Raw genomic sequence first — 18,254 nt, 5'->3', positions numbered from 1 at the left:
GGGGAGGGGGAGGGGGAGGGGGAAATTTATGGCATTTTATCTATCACTTTACAATGTTATCTAATCTTCAACAAAATAAGTATACCTAGATACCTACCGCATTTGATAAAGTGAGCAAGTGAGTGAGCGAGTGCCATACAGCATGGAGTTTAATATTTAATGCAGCTGTGATATTTTCATGAAAAATGCGCTTTCTCATAATCAAATCGAATCATCAAGAACCCGCCCTTTTCTCTTTCTCTCTCGTGAAATGAAAATAACTACCAATGCTTTTCTAATGTCCTACAGCCATTGATTCGCCTGCACGCACTTTTTACTAACTATCATCACTAGCATCGCTATCGTAATTTCTCATCATCCATCCATCCATCCATCCGTCCATCCATCGATTAGGAATTCCGCCATCCCATCTCATCCCATCTCATCAACCAGTTTACTGCATCTTCTCTGCTGTCGCCATCAAAGAACCTAAAGGAAAAAGTTAGAACTCTCACTTCCACAAGATCGATCTACAGGGGAAAGAGAGAAAGAAAGAAAGACAAAAACAAACATACCAATAAAAGTAACCACCAAGCGACTTCTAACTTGACAAATATCCTCCGGAACCAACCAAATTGTCGCTCCCATCTTTCTCGCAATACTGATACTCAACTTGGCGTTCATATAAGCATCATCCTCGGTTCCTCCTGGCGTCACGAGATCGTAATCAACATAACTGCTCTTCATTCCGTTCAAAACATCGAGGAGGAAGACACCAGTTCCAATTGATTGATCCTTGAAAGAGCGGATAGTAGAACTCTTTCCACCCTTCTGTGACATGTTGTTTGCCCACTTGATCATTTCTGCATCTGAAATTTCGCGCTTGCCAAGACGTTGAGCGAGAGCTGTGAGGGTTTCGGAGATATCTCTGCGCATCAATTGCCAGACAAGACCAAGAGTGAGAGTTCGTTGACCATCGTAAATATCTGCTCCTTGAACACCGACCAGAGAGAAACGGTTTTGCTTTCCGAGCTCAATAGCGTAGTTTGTGTTTTCTAGAGCCTTGAATCTCGACATCTCTCCACTAGCAGGCACCTTGTTCACATGACGCCAGTTAACAGAGCCCTTGATAACCTTGTCGTATGCCTGCAAAATAATGGTACCATCCTTGAGATCTTCGTATAACGAGTTTACTCCTGGTTGTACATCAAGACTGTTCAGCCAGAGAGTGAAGACTCTCGCTTCTCTCTCACCCTCAGCATCGAAATCATCAACCTGGGCCTTTTCTTCCTCGGTGATAGGATCCAGTGCTGGACGGGTATTGAAGAGATTGGCAACGAAAGCCAAGTTCAACTTAGGGTTTCCTGCTACAAGGGAGCTAGGTGTAAGGAACTTCCGGCAGTCTAACTTATCGGCGTTCTGTAAAACTTGCTCTGCTCTTTGATGAAGATCGCGTGTCTGTAATGGTGCTCGGTCGCAACACTCCGGCGCAATCTGGGATAGAAGAACAGTGTAATTTTCAGCATCCTTTACATCGCTAGAAAAGTTCGCAACTCTAATAGAATGTTAGTAAGCTCTAGATACCCTTGAGATTAATCTTACCTTCGTGGCCAATTTGCAGCCTTCAAATGATAATTGACCCATCTGAGTAAGATTTGCTCGGGAGGCAATCTCAAAAATTGTTCCAGTGTCTCGTCGTCTTCCAAGAGTCTATACAACTCAGGATGAAGCTTGATATCAATCTTGTTCAACAGACCTCTTCTAATAACCTGCCAAATCAGACCCAAAATCAAATGTTCCCGAACTTCAATAATATCTCCACTACCAATGTTGACCACCGAGCAACCAATACCCTTCGCAGATTCAATAACAATGTTGTTGTTCTCAGTCATATGGAATGCGTTAAGGGTCTTGATCTTCTTTCCGGGACGATTCAGTACACGCTCATCAATAGTATCCGGCACACTGTCGTTGATCAATTTGGCTAATACGAGACCATCCTTGCACTCGTCAAACATCTCAAAGGTATCTGTAGGAAATGGTAGACGCGAGCCAATATCTGCGTCGCCTGCCAACACTGCGTTGATATGACGGGTAAATTCTGTTCGCTCATCTTCGTTGATGGTATGGGTAACGTTCGATGAAGATCCCTGGACTTGAATACGACCGCTGACGCTTCCCTTTGAAGCATGCCCGCTTCCAGCTCCTCCGGTTTGTTGCGATACAATTCCTCCACGAGCAGGACTCTGTGGACCAGTTGACATGCGCTGTTGTGCTGGTGAAGAGACGCGGAGTTTTGAGATAAGCTTAGGTATGATTAGTCGACATTCTTCAATGTGTGCCAGATAAGTGTTTGCCTGAACTTACTCCTACATAATCTTCCAGCTCGACTCTTCGAGATGAATCAAGCTCGACCTCTTTCAAAGCTTGTCTAACAACATCGTATGGTTGTCTTTCACTGCCTTGTGTAGCTTTAATTGCAGTAGCCTCGTCAATGTATCCCTTATCGTCAACGTCGAGTTTACGGAAAGCATCTTGGAGACCGAAGATCTCATCTTGTTGGAATTGAGGATACTTCCTATGAATCAAAGCAGGTTAGACGAACGCCGCCTCGAACTAATTAATAGCTCTATTGGATTCTGTACATACCTCTGCAACTTAATGATATTCATCTTTGCGGATTGTTATTCTGGTCTTGACTTTCGCAGTCGAAAAGACTTGAATTGTTGGTTGCGTAATTCAGGAGGCAGGTTGAGGTACCTATCGGTATTAGGTAGCTGTGGTGTGGATACCCCTCCCAATTTATGTCACTATGAATACTGATGCCGGCGCAAGATGCTGCAAAACACGTAACAATTGTGAATCGTAGCAAGACAACAATTGTTTCTTTGACGGAATTGGGTTGTAGAGGAAGAAGAGGGAGAAGAAGTAAAATGTTGGATTCTTTCAAGGGTTTATGGAGGAATTTTGAGTTCAAATTATGGCTCAATGCATATCAATATGTGAAATTGATATGATGCGATGCACAGCCCAAACCCCGCTGACGTTTCTGGGCAGCGGTTGTCTCGCACTCGCAATTTCGTACAACCGGCCGGTCTCTCGTATCTGTCTTCCAATTTCGGGATATCTGGCTGGTAATTGATCACCGTCCGTTTTGTCCGTTCTGTCGTTCTGTCTCGCTCAAGGTTCTTTTGATTTCCTTGATATTCTCAAGTTAAGCCATTGCTGCACATTTCCATTTTATAACCTTGGGCTTTTAAAACAGGTAAATATGGATCTACTATATCCTATATCCTATATCCCAAGACCTTTGTAATACGCGTATACGTACATTTTCGCCATTGCTGACGACGACCCCTTCGCCGCATTTCAGGCAACTGATTATACACAATGAGTTCCGTCGCCATGGATAACCCAACGGAAGAATTGATCCACGTCAAGAAAGTATGGGATAACATGAAAGGCAACAGTCCCATCTACGACTTTCTTCTCGCAAATGTTGAAATCATATCGGCTACAAAAGGTCTGGTTGTCTCGCGTTTGACGGTTGAAAACAATCATGTCAATTCTCGAGGTACTATTCACGGTGCAGTGAGTGCAAGTTTGGTCGATTGGTCTGGAGGTCTTGCCATTGCTTCACATGGATTGGAGAAGTCTGGGGCAAGCATTGATATTCACGTCACTTATATTGGGACTGCTCAATTAGGGGATGTCTTGAATATTGAGGCCACAGCGTCGAAAGTTGGACGATCACTTGCTTTTACCACGATTAGAATCAGTAAGCTAGTCGATGGCCAGCCAGGACCCATGGTAGCGACGGCATCACACACAAAATATATACAAACCAAGTAAGGAAGGGTGGACAGATGGGTAGCCAACGGAAGTGGTAGGGAATGCGAATGGTAACTGGAGAGCATAGATAGAGATAGATAGGGATAAATCATCGATACCGCCATCTTGTTGGAGGCTGGCATGAGATACAAACTCTATGCATGTTCGGTCTCATTCGAATGGCGAAAATAGGACTGGTCCTCTTACATATCTAGATTTGAATGCCCGCTCATTACATGACTTTGCGTGGTGTTCCGGATAATTTAGAAGAAGACTACAAAATTGAATAGAAACGTTCAGACGATAAGAAAATTTTAGATTATGACTTTTTTTTTGCTCCCCGCTATTAAAGTAAAGACCTTCAACGATTCTACATGAGAATTTTTATTTCAAAATATTTCAAAACACCACCACATAGCAAACTTTTTAATAAATCAATACTAAATTGTTTGCCTTTCTTTAATATTTTATACAACGATGGATACCTGTAAACTCTGCTCGGAAAGTTTGACTGTCCAACTCGACCCAGAGGAGTTGGAGCAATTTGAAGGTGGAAGCTCTTCTATGGGAAGCGTTCCAGATGACCTTCAGTTGGTTTGCGGATGTCATATGCATTGGTAAGAATATATTTGACTTGTTCTCGGTCTGAAAGTTCAAACTTATTTCTATTTCCTTTTATGATACCTGGGACTTGAAGCTTCTGAACCGGATGTACATATGGAACATATTCGTTGCATGAAAGTTGGCCCGAAGATAGTTCTTCGAGAGGTATATCGTACATCTCTCATCGGACGCATTCATACCATGATCATTCAAGCCACACACAAGAAAGTATCTCTCAAGGGACACCGCTCTCTAGCGTTTGTCATGATGGCATCTGCCCAACGGATTCGCCTTTGATCACAGAGATAACTCTTATTTTTCACGTGCCGTTCTATGCTTCATTATTCGAGCATAGGAATTTTGCCATTGATCTACCGACTTTATCAGTTGACTTACTAACTCCAACACAGGCAATGTCTTTTGGATGAATCTCCTCAAATTTTGAATAAGCTCCATTGCCCATCGTGTGATAATTCAATTGCAACTTCAGTGGCTTCAGCTTCAAGATCAGTCTCCGGAACCCGAGTTCCTACAAGATATCACAACGAGGGAGGAGTTCAAGAAGACCTTGACATCTTACCTCTCATCACTGAAGAAGCCTATCTCGATGAACACCCAGAAGCACGTCCCGCTCGAGCATTCATGACGATGTGTGCCGAGGGTGATGTTTTTGGAATTAATGATCTACTCAGCGCAGTAGATGATGACGAGGATGGAGAAGGGCTATCAGCAAAGCCAATTCTGCGTTATCAAGATCCTTTGGATGAGATGAAAAGTGGTTTGCATGTGGCTGTTGAAAAAGGACAGGAAGAAATCATCTGGCTGTTGTTATGGCTCGCTTCAACGCTTCCAACCGATTTCTTCCCGGAACAAATCACTCAAATGGCAGAGACGATGGGTGTAGGACGTGATACTGCTGATGGAGAAGATATCCGGAATCTTCGGGACGCTCAGGGACAATTGGCAAGCGATTTGGCAAGAAACACTGGCAATGTTCTTCTCACCGATCTGTTATCGGCGAACTTGCCTTGATCTGCCTGATGGGTTATTTGATGTAAATTTAGAAGAGGAAAAAAGCGTTGGATTTGTATTCTACACATTAGTAGACTGGGACTGCCGTGGATATTCTAAGTTTGCATGCCTACAATGATTAGAAATTATTTTCCGTTACTGCCGGTAGTTGTGATGCGATGTGTACCTATATGACGATGCGTACATACCAACTAGTAGATAGATACCTAGCTCTTAGATTCAAGGGGATCTAGACAGGGCTGAAGGGGTAATGGGTAATGGGTAATGGGTAATGGGTAATGGGTAATGGCACACTGGGAACGGAATATGGCTCGGACGGCGGCACCAAAAGACTCCGCGAATTTACGTCATTTTTATCAATTTTCGCATTACATAAGCCATTCGTAAGTTTACGAAGGTTCCAATCAATAATAATGACGCCGAGGACCCCTAGGTACTGGGTTATAATAATAAGTACCGTCAGATGCCTAGATTGTCATTTTATACTTAATATTACTACCAGGTACTACCAGGTACTCCACATGATGCAGCTAGGCCTTAAATTACAATTTCCACTTCCGAAGATTCCTAAATCATTCGAACCTTTCTTCTTTCATCATTCTAATCCCTAATTGAACATCACACACTCATCACTTGACAAGTCGCCGATCTGATCTCTTTCCATGTACGGACCAAAGTGACTTTCCTGTGATATGACTCAAGCTCACAATGAAAGGAGAAGAAGAGAACTATGACAATTATTATATTCATGAATCTAACAAAGTTTCTCGGCCTTTCTTCTGGCGATGTGCGATGCGCGATGTGCGATATCCATATGCCATATGCCATATGCCAAGCTTCATCATGCCCCTCAATTCCCTACAGTAAGTACATCACAGACTCACCACAGTAAAGAGGTCTCAGGTAAGAAAGATTAAGACTTAATCATCAGTCATACGGTTCGGAGACTTAAGGAAATGTTAATGTGCGCGCGAGATACATACTACTTCCGTTATTCCTTTACCTTTCCGGGTTTTCCATCTCTATCGTGGTTTTTTCTTGAATTGTGTATCCAGTCGGCATCTTATCATTACCAAGCTCTTGTTTCAAAGGTATAGATATCATAAAGATATTTATTTTTCGATTTTCTTTTGACAATCATATTATCGTCTTCCATTGAATTTCTATCAATCTTCTAATCTTGTACCTGCATCCTGCATAGCACCGGCATTTACCTATTCAGCCTCAATACACTTCCTTCTTCGGGCAACATAGCAAGTTGAGCCATTTGGATTAATCTACTCGGGTACCGAATAGCAATACCTAGGTATACTTTGAAACGTCAAAGTATCGCCCGGCTACAGTATTGTCTGCTTCTAGGTTATCGACAAACCATTGAGGTTGAAGCATGGTTTATACTAGTCATTGAGGTACGGCTAATAAGCAATCATTTGGGAACAGTCTTGATACAGGTTCGCTGTCATAATTTCTCTTATTCTGGGACACTGAGAGAGTTTGATACCCCACCGAAGAAAGTTCGCAGGAAGTTCGTAAGAAGTTGTAGACTAACACTCTACTAGTTAATCCTCTCTCTTGCGCCTCTTGAGACAAACTAGATCTCCGAATCTAAATTTCAATAACCTTCTCTTGTTCTGGAACACGCCTTCTCTCAATATAGCTTGATAAGATGGTTAGAATGGCATCCACGACTGCCCCCCCTCCCATGACGATGTCCTCTCTCTCAAATCCAGCACACTCAACTCAAACTCCGTTAGATAAGCATTCGAGGGAAAATGGCGTTGGCAACTCCAAACAAATACAAACACCCAAGTCTCCTAGTCGCCCAAAATATTCGCAATCTCTGAAAAAGGCGTTGGAAACAGTTGATAGAAATCGGCGAGAGTCTTCGGTATCGGAGAGTGATAGTTTGGAGGATTATGATACTTTAAAACCAGATCCGACGTCCATAATTACAAGAGGAAAAGGTGGAATCCTCGACACTGATATTGATATGCCGGAAATATCACAGACGGTATATGCAGAATTAAAGGTTCAGTCCCAGCAATCACGGCAAGGCGCGAGAAGGCGCAAAAGTATTCCGGTGACTCTTAACAAGCTTCAGAAAAATGGGCAAGGAATTTATACTTTTGAGGCGGATGACAATGAGTTACGGGATCTTCTAAAGGGCACTGTCGCGCACTATGCACAAGATATCGCATCAGGAGAATCAAAGAAACGGACAAAATTCAGTGACTGTGAGTTTTTTCAAACTCTGAATATATTAAAAGAATGAAAGGTCATCAAGTGATTTTAAATGGATGTAGTAAATAGGAAACTTTTAGCATGGTTCGTTGCTAATTGACTCAAACAGTGGTTTTTACCAAGAAATTTACTGCCTTCGATCGACATAACAATATCGTTGCCGACTCTCCTTTCCATGGCTTCTTTACATTGGGCTGGCTTGCGTTCGTCGTTTTCGTACTCCAACTTGCTTTTGCGAATTGGCGAGTGCATGGAAACATACTTGGTACCAATGAAATTATGGAAATGATGTTCCACCGAGACGTCATAATTCTAGGTCTTTCTGATGGTGTGATGTGTTTCTCTACGGGTTTTGGACTTGTTTTACAGAAATTAATATACCGAGGAAACATTGACTGGAATAGAGAAGGCTGGATCATTCAGAGTGTGAGTCTATTTCAATTAATATGGAGATAGGAATAATTTACTAAATGTAATATGCAGGCTTGGGAAATATTATATCTCTCATCAGTAGTAAGTTGGACACTGTTTCGAGAGTGGCCATGGACACACACAGTAAGTGGCTAATTTCTAATTAAATACAATCACTTTCTAGAACTGATCGGAGTACTACTTCGGAGAAATGATGTTCTCTGTTCTTTCCCCTGATTCATTCGCTTACAACATCCCTTCGGGTAGGTCTTTTTTGTCCTCCATGGAATTGTCATGTTGATGAAACAACACTCTTACGCTTTTTACAATGGTCACCTATCAGAACAATACAAGACTCGTTCTAAGCTTCAACGCAAATTGAAGCAGCTTGATGATATTTCGCCAGTACAGACACCTTCCGCTACAACACCAGCCGCTTCTTCATTGTCTACTTCTCATCTTGATGCTAGACCTACGTCTGATGACATCTATCAGAGGGTTTCCGATCGAAGGCGTTCTATTGTCGACTCTGCTACTGACCAAGTAGCTGCTGCAATTGATTCTGGTGAGCCTCTTGATGTTGATCAAGTCCAGACGTTTGCACGAATTCTCAAATGGGAGATCGATTTCTTGGGTAAAGAACTCGAAGGAAAATGTACGACATCCAAGAATCAGTACCCGAATAATCTCAGTTTAGTCAATCATTACGAGTACATCGTTCTTCCAACTTTGGTTTATGAACTGGAATATCCACGATCCGACGATATCGATTGGTATAATGTAGCCGAGAAGAGTATTGCGACGGCTGGTCTCTTGATCGTCATGAACCTTATCTCGCAAACTTACATCTATCCCATTGTAGTTAAAACGATCGAGATGAAAGAATCCAATCTAACATCTCTCGAGCGCCTCCGTCATTTTCCGGGTATATTCAGTGACTTGGCCTTCCCATTTCTGGCTGAATATATCCTGACATGGTATGTGATTTGGGAATGTATTCTCAATCTCCTCGCCGAATTAACCTGTTACGCTGATCGAGGCTTTTACGAAGCCTGGTGGAACTCGGTATCTTGGGATCAATTCGCGCGCGATTGGAATCGACCAGTTCATAATTTCCTCCTGCGACACGTTTACCATTCTTCGATTTCGAGTCTGAGAGTTGATAAAAAGACGGCGACGCTTATTACTTTCTTTCTGAGCGCCTGTGTTCATGAGCTGGTTATGTGGTGTATCTTTAAAAAATTGAGGGGATATCTACTGGTGTTGCAAATGTGTCAGATTCCGTTGACGATCATGAGTCAGACGAAGTGGATGAAGGGGAAGAAGACGTTGGGGAATGTACTTTTTTGGATAGGAATTTTCACCGGACCAAGTCTTTTGTGTAGTCTTTATTTGGTTATTTAGATGGTTTGATGTTTGGATTTATGTAGATTATGGGGAATTGGTATTTGGTATTTGGCATTTGGCATTTGGCATTTGGCATTTGTCATTAGGGCATGGTTAGGTGTTTGGGGTTCTCCCTTCTTTGATATCATTCATGGCTTGGAGAAATGGGTTTGCGGGTGGGCATTGGATGATGATTGTGATTGTGATTGTGGTTATGATTATGATTATGATGGCGATGTATGTAGTATATATGATATGATATTAGAATAGGTGCTTTTGGTAGCGTTCTATTTCCACTTATGATACAGTCACTCCTCCCTCAAGTTGAGTGGGAATGGTCGATTCGGATTCTCGGGTTTGCGCTGCTCCTACTTTGCTCCACGAACGTGACATTTTGTCGAAGTAGAGTTCCACCTCGTAAAGGAGCTGCAACTACTTGACGAGATACATTACCGGATCCACAGATCTTTATGGATGGAACAGGAGCCACCATGGCTATCACCACTGCTGGAGTACTGTAAGTGCCGATTTTCTCAGCGCAATTATCCCATTTCCGTGATTGCTTCAGATAATGTACCTACAACTTCTGGAATTTCGAATACCCTTGAAAGCATGTGAACTGGGCATAACTTCAGAATGTTGAACTATAGTTTCACAGCTCCGGCATATTTCATAGCTATCACATATATGACAAGCTATTACATCGAGCGACAACATCTGTCTTAAGGAGAGGCCTTGACCGGATTAGCGGCGTTTGCATATCGACTTCTTCGATCCTTAATGCTGCTTCATGCATTGGCCGGTGCATAGCGGGCGACCTGGCCGATCGATTTGGACGATACAATACTATGATTGTCTCACTATTTCTCTGCACGATATCAGTGCTATGTTTTTGGTTGTCAGACGTGCTCCTACTCAACCTGAGTAATAACGCACTCTTAGTAATCTTTGTAAGTCTTCCTAATATTTGGATTTGTCAGTGGTTCCAATGTCAGCTTGACACCAATCTGTCTAGGTCAGCTCTGCGAAACTCAACAATACGGTCGATAGGTACTACGCAAGCTGTTTTACGGTAGTAGGTTTTGATGTGTTGGGAAGCATTTCTATCGCTGGGGGCCTTCTTAATGTAGTAGGTAGTGGCTACAGGGAAAGAAAGGTATTGGGGCGCCGCTCTTTTCACCGGACTTAGCTATGTGGCTGCCCTACTGTGTTTTATATGGGTCAGGATCAAAGTAAAGGGGTGGGGTTGGAGGACAAAGTGGTAGAGAGTGAACCTTGCAGCGTTATAAGCAGGGCAGGGCTAGCTTCTCCCTTTCCGCCTACTGGGTTTTGCCCCTCTCGAAGGGCAATCTGAGTTTTACCTTTGTGATCGACTTGTACTTCTGTTATATATGAGATTGAGGAAAATTGGTGAATTGAAGAAGCTAACATTTGATCATCGTTCATATGCATCTACATCTCATCATCTGTTCGATGTTGCTCTTAAATCAAGTAGTGGTAGTGGGGTATGAAGTTCAAATAAAGCCTGAACATATGAACGGGACAAGCCGAAAAGTATCGTCATAATGTCCATTTCTCAATCTTGACTTATTATTATGCTATTTCATGTATCGCTTCACTACCAGCGATAACAATGCCGTATCAACAATAATCAATTGACCCACGGGATGTTGAAAGGACAGTTCATAATATAGAAATCTATACTACTTAAGGTCCGAGCGATGTCAATGATAACATACATAATGTGCAAATACCCCATTTCTATTTAATATATTCGGATCGGCAATTACCGCATAATACAGAGTACATTATCAGCGTTTCAAATAATTGAAACGAACATTGGCTTACTACATGAACGTTCTCTTTCACCAAGTTAGAATAATACCCAAACATCTTCCTAAAAACCGCCAACTTCGAATCTCATATTCTGCGCTCAACTGGATTAAATCTACAGGCGTAATTGACGCCCTTCGGCGAGCCAATGACAAGAAAATGGAGTCTGCGCCTGGGAACAAGCCAAAACCGTTAGAGAGATCATATCTGTCTGCGGCGGTTGAATCAATCTCACCATGGGGAGGTTCGCGAGCAACTACTCCTAAAGCAACAACGCCCACCTTTTCTGGAGAAGGTTCCGGTTTAAAGAATCAACATGGCGGAGATCACAGCACAAACCATTGGCATGGATGGAGCACTAAGAATTACCCTCAAGATTGTCCTCCGCTGAATCCAAGATGGTATCATGCGGTTGATGTAGGTATCCACATCTAGAATATTGAATTTCCAAGCTCACAAAATATAGATCCCCAAAAGAAAACCCAAGATTCTCAAGGCCAATCAGGAAGAAACTAAACCTGCCGCTCCTCCCAAGAAATTCGTCACATTTTCCGAGCACGATTCTCGTGCAATAGAAGCTGCGTATCAGAAGCTTGTCGAGGACTATGACAATGGAAGAGATCCGCGATCGAGAGCCCAGAGTGGTAATTTGGAACAAACCTCGGGGAGTGCTGGCGAGAAAGGAAACACGAGTATCAATGAAGCTGGGAATAATGAGGAGGCTGATAGGAGTATTAAGGTCCCAGTACATGAGGATTTCTTATTCGATGTCGATATTGAAAAGAGAGAACTTGCGCCGGTATATTGGCTTGGTGCGATATTTGATGTTCGCAGAGGTAGTTGGTTCTACCAAGAGGGTGCAGTTCTCAAACCCTGTGAGGAGAATCTGGCCACGCAACTTGAGGAAGGATATCTGAAAGTAAAACCGTTCCGTTATCCTAAACCTCCGGAGAAAAGTACTGCTAGACCATTATCTATAAAACCAGGGGAAGAACCCAGATCATTGGCCCGCAGTGGCGCTTTTGGGAGTAGAAACCGTAATGGCTCTCCCTCTGTAACTCCAAAGGGCTCGGCAGAGAATTTGAAATCGCCACAGCTGGCTTCTGATGATGGTAGTATACCAAAGGATTCGCCGCCACCCCACCAACCTCAGACCCATCGCTTGTTTGGCACATATATGAATTCTGTTGTTACCTATCAAGATGGGAATGTAGCCTGGATCTCAACTGATAACATCATGTCTCGGGTTAGTAGCACCGTGTATCAAAAGTTTGCGGGCGGTGGTTACCTAGGAGGTATAAAGGTCGTTCGTGGATATTCGGAACCAGGTAAAACAAAAGACACGACATCTGCCGACAAGGATAAAACACCGAAAACTCCTACTAGCGCCGCCGCTGCTGCTTCGACTACTCCAGAGTACCTCCAGCTTGACGATCGTCAGCAAAAATTAATCAAACGGCGGTCTGCACCTCCGAGCACAAGTAATGCTAATGCTTCGCCAGAAGATAATAGTACTGAGCTTCGGGAAGCAGCGTACAACAAGCTAAACTCTATAGATGCGGATGCAGAAGCAGAAGCTGTGAGGAAACGTGATGAGAAGGAGATGCAGAATGATTATAATGATCGAGATGATGAGAACCAAGGGCGTGATATTGAGCATTTAATTCTAGTGACGCATGGCATTGGTCAACGCTTAGGTATGAGGTATGTATTCAAATAATTTTCTACATCTCATCTGCTTTTTTACACTAGATTGGCCCTTTTCATAATTCTAGGCCGTGGCTGTTTCCAACTCCAGAGCTATTTTGTATGCTTTTTTAGAGCTTGGAATATATCCACAATAACCTAGAACAAACAGTTGCTAGATTTTGCCTTTGATCATTGAACGGAGGCAGGCTTTAGAAGACGATTCAATGACTCGAACCAATTGAATTATTGGGAAATTTGCATCTCGATCTTATTTGTCTGCGCTCAATTTCGTACATGTCTTTTGTTGTTTTGAGCGATTGTCAAATTATGTGCTAATTCTCAATAGAACCGAAAGTGTTAATTTCGTCCATGACGTAAACGTTCTTCGGCAAACGCTCAAAAACGTGTACGAAAATTCTGCCGATTTGCAGGCACTAAATGCGGAGATTGATAAACTCCCTAAAAATTGCCGTGTTCAAGTTCTTCCTATCTGCTGGCGTCATTTACTTGACTTTCCTCGAAAAGGTGTCAGGCAAAATCGTAAAGAGCATGATCTTGGAGACGCATTTGGCGAGGAGGAAGAATATCCAAGTCTTGATGATATTACTGTGGAGGGTGTACCATTTGTTCGCTCTCTCATCACTGATCTTGCTCTTGATATTTTGCTGTACCAGAGTGCTTACAGAGAACATATTAGCAATATTGTTCTTACCGAGGCAAATCGAATTTATAATCTTTTCCGGGAACGAAATCCAGAGTTTTCAGGAAAAGTCAGTCTGGTAGGACATTCTTTAGGATCGGCAATCTTATTCGATATTCTTTGTCGTCAGAGAGAAACTAAGAAACGTAATGCAAGCTCTTCGCATTACAAAAATCGGTCTGCCCCATCGACATCGTCACATGGTAAGAGTCTTGAATTTGAATTTGATGTCGAGGATTTCTATTGTCTAGGAAGTCCAATAGGATTGTTTCAGATGTTGAAAGGAAGAACTATTGCTGCTAGAAATCGCGTAGAATCATTGCCATCCGAGAGTCCAATGGATATAGACTCTATGCAAGATCCATTTCTGGCAGCTAGCTCGGGTGCGGGCTTTCCATCTGGAGAGCACATTTCCAGTACTACAGGATTGCCATACTCGATTTCTAGTCCTAAATGCGTTCGGTTATACAATATCTTCCACCCAACAGACCCAATCAGTTATAGGCTTGAGCCTCTTATTGCTCCTGCAATGTCATCTATGAAACCTCAACTACTACCTTATACCAAGAAGGGTATATTCGGTGCAAACATGAATCAAGGTATCACTGGCATTGGAGCAAAAGTAGGACAAAGTGTTAGTGGATTATGGTCTAGTCTCAGCTCCGGCATTGCGAGTAGTCTCCTAAATCGCAGTCTCGGTCTCACGGGCGAAGATGTCGAAAGGATGCAAGCGTCGAATTCATCAAGTATCAAAGGGCAATCCGCGGGCGCGGGAACCAATATCGCAGGAGGAGTTGTCCCAGACCATCCTTCGCTCCAGAGAGAAAATACTAGTGAGAAGATGAGACAACTTGCGGAGGATACGGCGGCCGCTGATAGGGATGGCATGGGTACCGCGCCTACCTTGATTGATGATGAGATTGAGACGTTGTATGCTGGGTTTCAGAAGCGAAGGAAGCATGATATGCCTGATATTGATAGGGCGGAATTGGAAGAGAAAGCGAGGAAGTTGAAGAGAGAAGAGGCGAAAGTGAGAGCGTTGAATAATAATGGACGCGTGGATTTTAGTATTCAAGAGTATGGTTTTTTTTCTTTGTTGTTTGTCCTGATATTCTGCTTACCCTCATCTGAGGTTTTTTGAGGGGGGGGGGGGGGGGGGTTTCAGAAAGGTAAATGAATTTGAATATAAATACTAATCCATGTGTATTAAAATAGGAGCGTACTAGATTTCAACCCAATCAACACCATCGCCAGCCATCTCTCATACTGGTATGTTTTCCACCTCCCCATCTCCCCTCTTTTTCAATACACAACGCACGAAGCGCAAACGGAAAAATTCATACAATTGACTCACGTAAACAGGGCCGACGAAGACGTATCGCATTTCCTCATCGGACAACTTCTCTCGCGTCATCGAAGCGTGACTCGCTTGAATAACTTGAATGATCCGAGTGAGAGGGAGAGGGAGAGGGAGAGGGATAGGGAAAGGGAGAGGGATAGAGAGAGTAGTACTATGTATAAGAGTAAGAGGAAAATATGAAAATGAAGATATGAAAAATGTGAAAATATAAAGATGAAGATGAAGATGAAGATGAAGATGAAGATGAAGATGAAGCAAAATAACCCTCGCTCCTATTGCACAATGATGAAAGATGGAAGAAGAAAGATGGAAAATGGAAATAGAGAAGGATAAGGAGAAGGAGAAGGAGATTCTGTTTGGATATTTCATATCTTATTCTATTATATCACATCTCATTTCATATCTCATTTCATTTCATCACATCTCATCAAAATGCAATACAAAGTAAAGTAATGCAAAGCAAAGCAAATCAAAGCAAAGCAATTCAAACATCCATCTACACAATCCTCAAACTCAACCTTCAAACTCAACCCTCGAACCCAGTACTCGGGACTCTTTTGTTTTCTTCTCTTCTCTTCTCTTCTCTTCTCTTCTCCTCACTCAGATTTATATTAAACGGATTTATATTAGATAAATGGATAGACAGATTTATATTAGACGGATGGACGGATGGACGGATGGACGGATGGACGGATTTTCAGAAAGTTCAAAAGTTCAAAAGTTCAAAAGGGGAAATCTCGAGGAAGATATAGAAAATGAAGAAAATGAAGAAAACGAGAATGTCAAGAAGAGAGAGAGAAAGTTGATAGAGGAAGAGGAAGAGGAAGAGGAAGAGGAAGAGGAAGAGGAAGAGGAAGAGGAAGAGGAAGAGGAAGAGGAAGAGGAAGAGGAAGAGGAAGAGGAAGAGGAAGAGGAAGAGGAAGAGGAAGAGGAAGAGGAAGAGAAGAAAAAGAGAAGAAAAGAAAAAGGGGGAAACTATTTAAGAGTTAGGTATTAGTTAATTATATATATATAATGGTATATATATGGTGGTGGTGTGTGTATGTAGATAGGTATGTAGATAGGTATCTAGGTAGGTATATATGTGTAGATATCTAGGTAGGTATAGGTAGGTATATAGGTAGGTATCTAGGTATATATGTATGTATTATAGAATGAATGGGATATGATGGGATGGGATAGAATGGGATAGGATGAGAAGAGATGAGATGGGATAAGATGAGATGAAATGAGATAGATGCAGGTATTTCTGGGAGTTATATTATGTTGTGTTATGTTATTACGTCATTATGATATATATATTTATTTGAAGGAAATATCATTTTGGTTGAAGAAGATATATCTTCTTTAATACAAAGTAGATGATGAGCAAATGGATAAATGGATTATAGAATAGAATTCTTCTACAACTAGACGAAATAATGTTGCGAAAAAACACATTAACAGTTATTAATTGAGGTCATACATCATCACTCTCTTTTACACACAAATGGAATCAAATATAGTGTTAATTATGTGCTCAATTTGGAATTTTTAATACTAGTAACTACCCATGAAAACATATGACCACATTTGTATGCTGCTGCTGACCTAAAAGGAAGTTGAGATTATGTTGCCAGTCCAAATCCTGGCTCGAGTCGTAAAGGTCTCGGGGAATCGAATCTAGAAACACAATGGTAAATTCAGGCAAAGAAGGAAATATCAGCAGCCAAAAGACACAATAAACTTTTTCCTGCCGTGTAGAAGCCTCAACCTAGGAAGGACCTTTTACTCGGCGGTGTCCAGTTCATCATGCGCTGGTGGAGGAGAATCCATGGTAACTGATGGGTATCAGATGAGTTAGAGATTGGGTCGTAATGGTAGTTTGAATGATGTGGATTCACCTTTCCTGTCATCTCCATTGGCTCCGGGTTCACGGACATCATCACGTTCTTCCTTAACTTCGCGATCCCTATTACAAGGCGGGTAAGCTTATGTCCAACTCTAAATTTCTTCTAGGGTGCTTACCTATCGTCTGGGCTACGTGAGCGATCGGCTCGATCGCGATCTCTTCTGTCGTAGTCCCGGTCCCGGCGGTCTCGGTCATCCTTACGGGGAGAATAGTCGCCACGGCCACGTCGGGGAGAGGTTGAACGACGACGAGGAGAACGGCGGCTACCTCCACCACGCTCTCTGCCGCTATCTCTACCTCCATCGCGACGGGCTGCACGTTCTTCACCAGTATCGAATCGCCAAGAAGCCGAAGGAGGTGTGCGGGCCCACTAATTCATGAATTAGAAATCGCCATTTTTGGTGATGTCATGAAGACTTACTTCAATCTTCAACAAGTCGTCGCGACCGATACGCTTGTTGTGCATTTCATGGTAGGCATCATCGGCATCACGACGGGACTCATACTCAACGAAGGCAAACCTACTTCAGGTGTCAACGATATTAGAGTGGTTACCAATAAGATATCGGGCATACTCACAGACGAGATGCTGCAGTTCGAGGAGCTGGGATATCACAGCGGACCAAACGGCCATAGCTATGAAGATATCGTTAGACTCAGTGTATCATCGAATGGGGAATACATTGGACAGATATATGGATGAAAGTAAGAGATGTATAAGATTTGTATAATAAATAGTAATCGATCCGCCGCAATTCGAACTTTTCTCGCGAGACAAATGTAGGAATGTAAACTGTTCGTATCGTTGTGCGACCGCTCGATCGAACGTGGAGGATTTGGGAAGAGGGGATAATGTATGCGACAAAATTGACGGCGAAGTCTCGACGGAGTAAGGGACGAGGATGGACGATGATGGGGAAATGGATTATCGCGATCAAGGACAATCATCGAGATATCGATTTTTTAGCTGACATACCGTTCGAATTCGTAGGCAAGATCGCGAGCACGGATTCCAGCTCCGAAGCCCTAGATGAGAGATGTTGGTTAGTATACACTTTGAAGCTTTAATATAAACATATAAGTTGGTGTGTGGAGGTTGTGGAGGTGGAGCGCATACGGTGACATAGAGTGTTGTACCACCACGAGACATTTTGTTAATTGAGAAAGATGACGAGGAAGGCCAATCAAATAAGATTTTCTTCACTACTCAAGAGCTGACCGATATCGATTCTGATATCTAGTATGCGTTCAAGTAGGTGAAAATATCAATCCTGATATTGTAAGTGCGATGGAGAGGT

General features: G+C 42.6%; 7 protein-coding genes across 7 annotated transcripts; 5 read left to right on the top strand and 2 right to left on the bottom strand.

The window, feature by feature from the left end:
* Positions 1–29: 29 nt before the first annotated feature.
* On the bottom strand, positions 30–3,000 carry EAF02_011051 (uncharacterized protein). The gene is made up of 5 exons (XM_038907099.1): positions 2,629–3,000; positions 2,347–2,557; positions 1,582–2,285; positions 555–1,534; positions 30–468 (listed from the first exon to the last, which is right to left on the bottom strand). The coding sequence occupies exons 1-5, from the start codon at positions 2,649–2,651 to the stop codon at positions 434–436; spliced, it is 1,953 nt and encodes a 650-aa protein (XP_038753125.1). The 5' UTR covers positions 2,652–3,000; the 3' UTR covers positions 30–433.
* A 369-nt stretch (positions 3,001–3,369) lies between these two features.
* Positions 3,370–3,831, top strand: EAF02_011050 (uncharacterized protein; the record flags this gene model as incomplete). Its single annotated transcript, XM_038907098.1, has 1 exon — positions 3,370–3,831. The coding sequence occupies one exon, from the start codon at positions 3,370–3,372 to the stop codon at positions 3,829–3,831; it is 462 nt and encodes a 153-aa protein (XP_038753124.1).
* Positions 3,832–4,287: 456 nt separating this feature from the next.
* EAF02_011049 (uncharacterized protein) lies at positions 4,288–5,445 on the top strand (the record flags this gene model as incomplete). Its single annotated transcript, XM_038907097.1, has 2 exons — positions 4,288–4,427; positions 4,824–5,445. 2 exons carry the CDS (start codon positions 4,288–4,290, stop codon positions 5,443–5,445), a joined length of 762 nt encoding a protein of 253 aa, XP_038753123.1.
* A 1,708-nt stretch (positions 5,446–7,153) lies between these two features.
* Positions 7,154–9,501, top strand: EAF02_011048 (uncharacterized protein; the record flags this gene model as incomplete). Its single annotated transcript, XM_038907096.1, has 4 exons — positions 7,154–7,679; positions 7,796–8,112; positions 8,170–8,241; positions 8,365–9,501. 4 exons carry the CDS (start codon positions 7,154–7,156, stop codon positions 9,499–9,501), a joined length of 2,052 nt encoding a protein of 683 aa, XP_038753122.1.
* Positions 9,502–11,475: 1,974 nt separating this feature from the next.
* Positions 11,476–15,328, top strand: EAF02_011047 (uncharacterized protein; the record flags this gene model as incomplete). The annotated part of the gene is made up of 6 exons (XM_038907095.1): positions 11,476–11,733; positions 11,783–13,020; positions 13,352–14,782; positions 14,921–14,974; positions 15,068–15,228; positions 15,279–15,328. The coding sequence occupies 6 exons, from the start codon at positions 11,476–11,478 to the stop codon at positions 15,326–15,328; spliced, it is 3,192 nt and encodes a 1,063-aa protein (XP_038753121.1).
* A 371-nt stretch (positions 15,329–15,699) lies between these two features.
* EAF02_011046 (uncharacterized protein) lies at positions 15,700–16,062 on the top strand (the record flags this gene model as incomplete). The annotated part of the gene is made up of 1 exon (XM_038907094.1): positions 15,700–16,062. One exon carries the CDS (start codon positions 15,700–15,702, stop codon positions 16,060–16,062), a length of 363 nt encoding a protein of 120 aa, XP_038753120.1.
* A 770-nt stretch (positions 16,063–16,832) lies between these two features.
* Positions 16,833–18,106, bottom strand: EAF02_011045 (uncharacterized protein; the record flags this gene model as incomplete). The annotated part of the gene is made up of 7 exons (XM_038907093.1): positions 16,833–16,885; positions 16,949–17,016; positions 17,073–17,326; positions 17,378–17,477; positions 17,536–17,592; positions 17,933–17,982; positions 18,074–18,106. 7 exons carry the CDS (start codon positions 18,104–18,106, stop codon positions 16,833–16,835), a joined length of 615 nt encoding a protein of 204 aa, XP_038753119.1.
* Between the last annotated feature and the right edge of the window lie 148 nt (positions 18,107–18,254).

Source organism: Botrytis sinoallii (assembly GCF_014898435.1).
Source record: "Botrytis sinoallii strain Bc 23 chromosome Unknown BSIN_029, whole genome shotgun sequence".
Classification (NCBI taxonomy): Eukaryota; Fungi; Ascomycota; class Leotiomycetes; order Helotiales; family Sclerotiniaceae; genus Botrytis; species Botrytis sinoallii.
This window is presented reverse-complemented; position numbering and strand designations above follow the sequence as displayed.